We start from the raw sequence: 10,175 nt of genomic DNA on the forward strand, positions 1-10,175 counted from the left end.
CCTTTGGAAAACTACTCTTCAGCGCCGTGCCCAAAGCTGGTAACTAAATCCCTACTCATGTCTGGTCCCTTCCAGTCTCACCCATTCAATTTGAGTCAAATCACATTCACAGTGTGGATAGTGCTGTTCTGGGCACGGGGTGGGATGCAAAGATGAGGAAGCAAGGAGGGTTCTTCAGTCTGAGAGGAAAGAAGATATAAAAAACATCTGGAAGAAGAAGAAGAATTATGAAGTCTGTACTAAATAGGAGAACAGACCCTGTCTTAAGAGGTTCAGAGGAAATAACCATTCATTCTGGTCAGAAACTATTTAGCAGGGACCTGTAACTTTGAGGTAGACATTATTCTTTTGTTCGGTTAATTTTCTATAGCAATGCTGTCCAACAGAACTTTGTGTGGCTAGTGCAACTGAGAAACTGAATTTAAAATTTTATTTAATTTAAAAAAATATTTTTTTATTGATTTCAGAGAGGAAGCGAGAGGGAGAGATAGAAACATCAATGATGAGAGAGAATCATGGATCGGCTGCCTCCTGCACGCCCCACACTGGGGATCGAGCCCACAACCCGGGCATGTGCCCTGACTGGGAATTGAATCGTGACCTCCTGGTTCATAGGTCAACACTCAACCACTGAACCACACTGCGGGGCTAATTTTTAAGTTGATAATTTTGTATGGCCCATGAATGCTTTTATGAATATCCAAATGGCCCTTGGCGGAAAAAAAGGTTCCCCACTCCTGACTTAGAACCACACCTGACATAGTATAATGAGTCCTTATTAAGTGCATATTGACTAAATGTATTGCCTCATTGTTACCTCCAGCTGGTCATGTGACCATTTGCTCAGTACTTGTCCTCTCTCTATTCCCAGTGAGGCAGGAAAGAGTAGGACAGTGAAATTCACATTTGTCATCGGTGCTGCTTAGTAAATTTGCGTTTGATGTGCTAGCTAAGTGCAGTGTCAGAGTTTTATAGTCTTTAGATTCTGGCCTTGAACTCCTGAGAACTTACCCTCGTGGATACTGTGTGTTATCTTGTAGCACGGCCACCTCCGCTAGATCTGAGAAACCTCTCTACCATCCGGGAACATGCCTGTCTAACCAGGACCCACACTGTGCCTTGGTAAGTCTCTGATTGCTCAAAGGGGCCTCACTCGCACAGACACCCCCAGTCTTAGTGTTAGGCCTCTTCCATTGAATGTAGTTGGAGCCCACTTGATGTAGCTCAAGCAAAAGAAGAGACGTGGTTCCTAATCACAAGCCAGAAGTGATTGTAGGTCACAAAGGAAGGGATATAACAGCGTCTCAAGATACTGGAATCAGGAAGGAGACTGCTGTCGGGAACCCGAGGAATCTCTCTCCATCTCTCACGTTTACTTCTTCCTTCACATTTGCTCGTTCCTCTTTCTTTGGAGAACTCTTCTTTGTTGCACAATCCTCATGGCCACAAATAGCTGCACTGTACATCCGGGCCTTATTTGCATGCTACAAGTCCAGTATCAGCAAAGATAGGCTCTTTTCTTTTTAAATAGATGTTTATTGGTTTCAGAGAGGAAGGGAGAGGGAAAGAGAGAGAAACATCAATGATGAGAGAGAATCATGGATCGGTTGCCTCCTGCATGCCCCACACTGGGGATCAAGCATGCCACCCGGGCATGAGCCCTGACCGGGAATCGAAACGTGACCTCCTGGTTCATAGGTCGACGCTCAACCACTGAACCACACTGACCGGACTCCTGGTTATTTTGAATGGAAATAAGAGAGCCCCAAAGGAGTAGTGGGTTTTTTCCTAAATGATCTGATGCCTTGGTCTGTTTCTAGAAAGCTCATGAGCTGTGTCACGAGGAGGGCCTGGAAAAAAAGTAGCCTTTGAGAATTGGGAGTCATTTGCCCCAGAGTAGGACAGAAGCTGCTGGGCAGTCTCTACTGCTTTAAGAATTGCTTTGGCCGGAAGGAAGTTGTATCTGGAAGGGGAGGGCTGAAACCCCACAGGGGCCATGTCAGTTCCTGGCTGGCTTTCAGAGCAGCTGTAAGACATTGCTTTGACCTCATCTATATTTTTGTTCTTAGCAATCGGACCAGCTTTCTCTCTCCAGGAAGAAACGGTATTAATTCTGCAAGATTTTTTGCCAATTCTGTTTCCAGAGAAGAGGAAGAAAGCTACATCCAGATGGTAATCCTATATTTTTCATACTCTTCTTATTCTTCACTCCAATCTATATTCTTACGAGTGTGTTAGAAAGAAAACATACACTTCAGAAAGCCCCATACAATCTTCATACAGTCACTTAGTTGTAATAGGTTGCAGTGTTTTGTAGGCTGCGAACAAGTTGATTGGAAGGTGGTATTTTTCCCTGCGATATTCAGTTCCTTGTACCATTTTGAGGCCACTGTATTTCAAGAGTACCCAGGGTTTAGGCATGTGTAATGGGAAAATGGCAATGTCAGTCATTCTTTTCACCAGGGTTGTGATATTCTGTTTGACCCCACTAGGTTGGTAGTTCCCTGGATATCCAGAATCTAAGCTGTGCAAACTCCCACATTGGATGGTTCCCTCCACCTGACTGCCCCTCAACCTTCCAAAGGATGAATCAGCGTTGGTGGTATAGTGCGGGCTTGCCCTGGGGCTTTGCATGTGTCTTACTCTCCGGAGACTCCTGTTATAGGGGTCTTTCTGTAGACATGAGTGGATAGAGACCTGACATGTCTTTTTTAAAATACAGTGGGGCCTTGACTTACGAGTTTAATTCGTTCCGTGACGGAGCTCGTAACTCAAATTACTGGTATGTCAAATCAATTGTGAACGAGTGAGACACGTGATGCTGGGCTAATGTTGTGGCGTTCACTGTGACGTTCGCTGCGCCAACTAGCGGTGGGGTATCTGAAGCTGGCTCGTAACCCGAATTTTAGCTTGCAACTCAAAGCAAAAAATTGGCCGAGAGACGGCTCGTATCTCGAAAAACTCGTTAGTCGGGACACTCATAAGTCAAGGCCCCACTGTATATTTTATTTATTTGAGAGAAAGAGAGGAGAGAGAGATAGAAATATCAGTGATGAGAGAGAAACATCGATAGGCTGCCTCCTGCACTCCCTCCACTGGGGATCAAGTTCGCAACCCAGGCATGTGTCCTGACCAGGAATTGAACCATGATCTCCTGGTTCATAGGTCGACGCTCAACCACTGAGCCACACCGGCCGGGGCTAGGGGCCTGACATTTCTGTCCTTTGATGAACCATTTACAGTTCTTGTCCTAACCTCTCCCTCCTGCCCTCTCATATCCCTTCTATTCACTTTAGCTTGGATTCTATTTGAGAGCATGGGTTTTGAAGAGAGGAAGGGGCTTTTAGCACCTCTGACAATTATCAGGCCCTTTACCCGGAACTGTGCCCATTCCACAATTTTAAAAAGATTAACCGAAGAACATATGCGTATAGTGTGGGGAAGGCCTGGGGCGGGGTGGAGCCTGGGTAGTGGGGGGAAGAGGTGGGAGGAAATAGGGGAACACCTGTAATATTGTCGACAATCAATAAATTTTAAAAATAAAGTAAAATGTAGGAACTCTAGAGATATTCTCTAGTGAGAATCTCTGTTTGAACTATGAAATTTTGAAAAGGGATCTTGGGCAATGTTCAAGGCAATGTGACTTTATATACTTTTAAAAATATATATATTTTATTGATCTCAGAGAAGAAGGGAGAGGGAGAGAGAGATAGAAACATCAATGATAAGAGAGGATCATTGATCGCCTGCCTCCTGCCCACCCCCTACTGGGGATGGAGCTCGCAACCCACGTATGTGCCCTGACCAGGAATCAAACTGGGAATCGAACCGTGACCTCCTGGTTCATAGTTCGAGGCTCAACCACTGAACTATGCCAGCCAGGCGCTTTATATACTTTTGAGAAGACAGTTCTGCCCTCCTATACATGAGGATAATAGGCAATTCAGAATCTGGAAACAGTAATCTCCAGTGAAGCAGCAATTAAAGGCTTTATTTTGCCTTTCTGTTTGATAAAAATTGCGCTGTAAGTGCACTTAACCGTATGCAGATGGAAAGTGACTCATATACAAATGTGCTGTGATCTTCCCAATGTTTTTCACACTTAGTAATGGCCCTTGGGAAACTTGTAGAAGAAAACACTCTTATAAAGAAAGGATGCTGGACCAGCTGTGCTCTGTCTCCAGAGAACAGAAAAGGGAAGTGAATCTATAACAAAATAGAAGCAAGTGCATAGGCATTCCAGGCACTAGCAGTTCATTTCTGATCTTTGAGTTTGTGAGAAAGACCAGTGAGCCCCTGGTAACCTCTATTCTACTTTCTGTCTTTGTACATTTGCCTATTCTAGGTACCTCATATAAGCGGAATTACACAACATTGTCCTTTAGTGTCTGCCTTCTTTCATTTAACATATTTTCAAGACCCATCCCTACTGCAGCATGTATCAGAATTTCAGTTTTTAGGGCTAATAATCCATTGTATGCACACACCACTTATTGTCTATCTATTCATCTGTTGGTAGACAATTGGGTTGTTTCTACCAGTTGGCTATTATGAATAACTAGAGGCCCAGTGCATGAAATTCTTGCACGGGTAGGGTCCCTAGGCCTGGCCAACAATCAGGGCCGATTGGGGCCTTACTTCCCCGGCTGCCAGCTGGGCCTTCCTTTGTTCTGTGCCGCCCCCTGGTGGTCAGCACACATCATAGCGAGTAATCGAACTCCTAAAGGGACACTTTGCATATTAGCCTTTTATATATATAGATGCTGCTGTGAACATTGGTGTACAAGCATCTGTTTGGATCTCGGCTTTCGATTCTTTCAGATATATACCTAGAGGTGGAATTGCTGAATCCCATGATAATTTATGCATAATTTTTGAGGAACCACCAAACCGTTTTCCAGTGGCCAAACCATTTTATATTCCCAACAACTATGCAAAATGGTTGCAATTTCTCTGCATCCTCACCAACACTTGTTATTCCCATTTTTTGTTTGTTGGTTTTGTATAATGGCCATCCTAATGTGTGTGATGTGTCTAATATGGGTTGCTTTGGCTAATGTTGTAATCTTAATAATTAAACCTTCCTACCCTCCAATCCATGAATATAGGTGTCTTTCCATTTATTTATGTGTGCTCAACTTTCTTTCAGCAATATTTTGTAGTTTTCAGTGTATAAGCCTGTCCCATTGGCTAAATGTATTCCTAAATATTTTATTCTTTTTGATACTATTGTAAATTAAGTGCTTTTCTTAATTTCCTTTTCAGGTTGCTCATTATTAGTGTATAGAAATGCATTCAAATTTATGGTGTTGATCTTGTCTCCTTGCTGAGTTTATTATTATTTTGAGTGGAATCTTTAGAGTTTTCTAAATATAAGACCATGTTATCAGCAAACAGGTTACTTTGCTTCTTCTTTCCCAGTTTGGATGCCTCTCATTTCTTTTTCTTGCCTAATTGCTTTCCAATACTTTGTTGGATAGAAATTTTCCTGCAGGTGCACGAATGCTCATGGCACCGTTGCTTATAACTGGAAGCAACTCAAATGTCATTGGTAGTGAAACAGTTAAATCATGCAGTGGAATCATCTATCCCAAGGAAAATGAATGAAATAGGGCTATTGCATCGACATGGGTGAATGCGAAGTATGCAATATGAAACCAAAATGGAAGCCACCAAAAATACATACCGTATGGTTGTATTGATAGAAGTTCAAAACAGGCAAAACTACCAGTAAATAATATGTGATTTAAGGATAGTACTTAAACACTCATAAAACCATATTTAAAAAGAAAAGGAGTGGGAAACACCAAATTCAAGATAGTGCTTAACCTCTTGGGGGGAGAGAAGGAGGTGTGAGTGGGAATAGGCGCTTCATGGTTATTGGTAGTATTCCATTTGTGAAGCTGGTGGTAAGTCCGTGGGTGAGTGTTACATCCATGTTATCATTGTATCATAAAAGTATCTAAGTGCATTTGGGGTGACTTTACTAGAACTTTAGTAAGTGTGGTTGATCTTTTCAGGATTTAATCTCTAAGGTATCGTGGGCCCATCAGGTCCATAAAACAAATACTTCTTGGGGGAGATTCTGGCTGTTTTTTTTTTAAATTTATTTTTTTGTTGATTTCAGAGAGGAAGGGAGAGGGAGAGAGAAAGGAACATCAAGGATGAGAGAGAATCATTGATTGGCTGTCTCCTGCACGCCCCCTACTGGGAATCGAACCATGACCTCCTGGTTCATCGGTTGATGCTCAAACCACTTAGCCACACTGGCTGGGCCTGGTCAACTGTTTTCATGGTGAATAAAGGGATAGCTTCATGTGAAGACTGGATTGGCTATTTTTTTTATTTCAAATGCCTCCTATCACTCTGACATGCAAGATGAGCTGCACAGGGCTCATCAGACTAGTCTGTTATGATCTGATGGCAGCTGCTCAAGTGAAGACATGGCTCCCCCTCCTTCCCTTGGGCAGCCCAGCCAGACATTGTTAACCTGAGTCTGTGATGTTGGTTCCTAGGAGGAACACCGAACAGGCAACTCCCTGAGCGGTGGTTCTGTGATGTGGACAAAGAAATTCAGCCTGGATTACTTAGCCCTGGACTTCAATTCAGCGTCACCAGCTCCTGTACAGCAGGTAGGAAGGACTTTATGTCTGAGAATTCCCAGATTTCATTTCTGTTTAGATTTTTCTGATAATTCAACCATGCGTGTTCTCTTTCAAAAGTTTTAAGCATATAGACATGTATAGTGAAGAATATTAAAACCAACCCTGATTCTGCCTCCCAGAAATACTGCAGTATTCCCTCTAGGTTATGTTCTTTGGATGTATAGGCAGACCTGTATATGTGTGTGTGTGTGTGTGTGTGTGTGTGTGTGTGTGTGTGTGTGTGTATTGATTTCAGAGAGGGAGAGGGGGATAGAAACATCAGTGATGAGAGAGAATCATTGATTGGCTGCCTCTTGCACGCCCCCTACTGAGAATCGAGCCCACAACCCAGGCATGTGACCCTTCAGTCTGCAGGCCGACGCTCTATCCACTGAGCCAAACCAGCTAGTGCTAGGCAGACCTGGTGTTATTGCACTTCACTTTTTTGTTCTCCACAGATGTTGTGTTTTAGGCAAGGCCTTTCAACAGCAAAAAGATTACAACCCGCTTTATGGCGATACTCACTTTCTTGCAGTGTTTTGAAACTGAACCTGCAATATCTTCAAGGTCGGCCTGTATACATACACATGTTTGTAGTATTCGTACTCTTTAAAACTTGGACCATAAAGCTTATGGAAAAAAATTCTCTGGCAGAGATGAGGGTGAGGTAGAGGGCACTTCAGGCATTGGAAAGGTCTGCTTAGAAGAGGAGTCATGGTCTAGTGTGGCTAGGCTGGGGATTGGTGACAGGAGGTCTCAGTTGGAATTGGAATCCCTCAGTAAAGGGACTCAAAGGCCAGGTTGGACAGTTTCAACTCTTTTGGGTAGTATTCTAGTCTGTAATACGGGGATCAGAAAGTATAACACATGCATTGATGCCTGTGGGGAGGATTAAATGAATAAGTATATATAAGCGACATTAGCCATTAACATAGTGTTGCCCATGAACTAGTGTTGCCCATGAACTAGTGTTGCCTGTGTAACTAGTGTAAACCATGGAATGAACGAATGGTAAGCAGTGGACAACAACTGAATATTTTCAATCATTTTCAATCAAGGGGTGGTCTTAATCTAAACTGTGCTTAACAGTGTATTGTTTGATGAGAAAAGCAACCTGCCAAACAGGATATACAGTATGATTTGTGTGTGTGTGTGTGTGTGTGTGTGTGTGTGTGTGTGTGTGTAGGGGGAGAAAAGCCTGTAAGACTTTCCTTTCCTTTTGCGGGATGAACTCCCATTTCTTCTTTACCTCTAATTTCATTCCAAAAACCTGAACTGATATTCCAGAAAAGCTGGTCAGAAAGGTGAGACCAATAAGTAAAAAAGATGCATTAGTCAGTTTTGGTAGGCTATTCAGTCAAGACAAACATCCCCCAAATCCCAGTGTCTTGCAAAAGAAAAGGCTTTTTCAGTTGTGGCTAATGGGACAATCCACTACTGGTATTCTGGGTCGTCTTCAATCCAGGGCCCAGGCAGAAGGAGCAACTCCAGCTGAGGCAAGCTGATCTCCTGGCAGGGGAAAAGGAGAGACTGCAGAATCACAGGATGCCTCTTTTCCCTAGCAGGGGTGGGGAACCTTTTTTTTCCTCCAAGGGCTATTTGGATATTTATAACACCATTCTCGGGCCATACAAAATTATCACCTTGAAAATTAGCCTGCTATATTTGGTCAAACATTTAGTTAACTCACCTTTAATGCCTTGGCAGGGCCAGACCAAATGATTTCACGGGCCTTATATGGCCCACGGGCCAGACGTTCCCCACCCCTGCTCTACAGGATTGGCACGTGTCACTTGCACTCACATTATATTAGTCAAAGCAAGTCAAATGGCTAGAGCAGTGGTCTGCAAACTCATTAGTCAACAGAGCCAAATAGCAACAATACAACGATTGAAATTTCTTTTGAGAGCCAAATTTTTTAAACTTAAACTATATAGGTAGGTACATTGTTATTAGCATAATTAGCATACTCCTAAGGCTTAGGAAGAGCCACACTCAAGGGGCCAAAGAGCCGCATGTGGCTCGTGAGCCGTAGTTTACCGACCACGGGGCTAGAGCAAAGTTGAAGGGAGCAGAGGTGAAGAACTATTCATATGCATACACAAGATATAATAACGCCTCTGCAGAGAATGACCCAGAAAGAAGGGGCAGCAAATACTTAACACTGTAATATTCCGTGGAAGGACTGACCTTTTCCTGAATGTTTAATGGAATGTAATGAAAACCTTTTTGTTCTCCCCCTTCAGAAACTTCTCCTTTCAGAAGAGCAAAGAGTAGACTATGTCCAGGTGGATGAGCAGAAGACGCAAGCTCTCCAGAACACAAAGCAGGAGTGGACCGACGAGAGGCAGTCCAAAGTGTAAGCTGTGGGCTTGGACCTGTGTGACACAGGGAAGTGTGGGGCTGGCTTTGAGTGTTTTCACTACAATCACACCGATGTTCAACCACAGGTCAAGATGCAGAGAGAATGTGTAATGTCCGTGGGCTTGGCAAGAACCCTTGGGAGAGAGGATCTGTCTGTGTACATTCGACGGGGAGAAGAAGGAAGCAGCGTCCTCCCAGAGGGGGCTGTGATGGAGTCCAGCCCCCACACCCACCACCACCTGCCGCAGAAGTTTCCTCCTCTGGCCACACCGGCCCGTGCCCAGAGCCTCAGGGATTCTAAGAGCTGGCTCCACAGTCACAAGATGCCCGGAGATGGTGGATTGCACAGCCATGGACTGGGATGGAGAAAACTTCATTCACTCAACAGGGTAGGAACAATAAAAACAAGACTCAAGAGACTATTTTCCGAGAGTTTGGTGACAAATCTCTCCAATGGAGGATTTGGAGTGCAGATCGAAGCCAGTATTCCTAACTGACAGGAAGACATCATTTGACTCCAATACCTGAAATTAACCTCTCTCCCATGCTTCCACTGAAATGATACATTTTCCCAGCAGAGAAGACCCTGGAGACCATCTTGTCCTAGCTCCCGAGGACATGGCTGAAGAGATCAAGCCAGCAATGGTGGGAGAATCTGCACTCCTTACTCCATAGACTCCAGCAGATAGATCATTGTTATTCCCCAAAGAAAGACAATTTAAGTGATGAGGCAAGGATTCCTGGGCTCTGCGGTGTCCATATCAGATGACACCAGTGGCTCTGAGGACGTCATGGTTTAAGCAGCTACCTGTGGCCGGGTATTCCGTTGCTGTTGACCTGTTTCCGGCATGTTTTCACGTGCACCATCGCCTCTTCCCCCTAAAAGTCCCCAGAAGCTCAGGTTGGCGGAAATTGTTGCTCCCACTTGAAGAAAAGCAAACTGAGGACCAGAGGAGGGTGCACTTTGCCCATGATCACTCATGGAGCCGAGACACAGAGTCGGGTTTAAATAGAGTTGGCCAGGCTGCCCATTGCAGGTTCATTCTACCATCTCACACTGACTCTCTGAAATCAATATATATAGAAGATTTATATACATATATAAATCAATATATATATATTGATTTCAGAGAGGAAAGGAGAGGGGGGAGAGAGATACAGAAACAT

The 10,175-nt window shown here is 43.9% G+C and overlaps 1 protein-coding gene across 1 annotated transcript in view; it reads left to right on the plus strand.

The window, feature by feature from the left end:
* GAB3 (GRB2 associated binding protein 3) overlaps positions 1–9,007 on the plus strand; it is a 20,918-nt gene extending 11,911 nt beyond the window's left edge. Inside the window, exons 7-10 of the mRNA XM_014462086.1 lie at positions 1,041–1,122; positions 2,070–2,172; positions 6,516–6,632; positions 8,891–9,007. Coding sequence (XP_014317572.1) covers positions 1,041–1,122; positions 2,070–2,172; positions 6,516–6,632; positions 8,891–9,007 — 419 coding nt within the window. The remainder of the gene's footprint in view (positions 1–1,040; positions 1,123–2,069; positions 2,173–6,515; positions 6,633–8,890) is intronic.
* Positions 9,008–10,175: the final 1,168 nt, after the last annotated feature.

This window comes from Myotis lucifugus, unplaced genomic scaffold (genome assembly GCF_000147115.1).
Source record: "Myotis lucifugus unplaced genomic scaffold, Myoluc2.0 scaffold_169, whole genome shotgun sequence".
Classification (NCBI taxonomy): Eukaryota; Metazoa; Chordata; class Mammalia; order Chiroptera; family Vespertilionidae; genus Myotis; species Myotis lucifugus.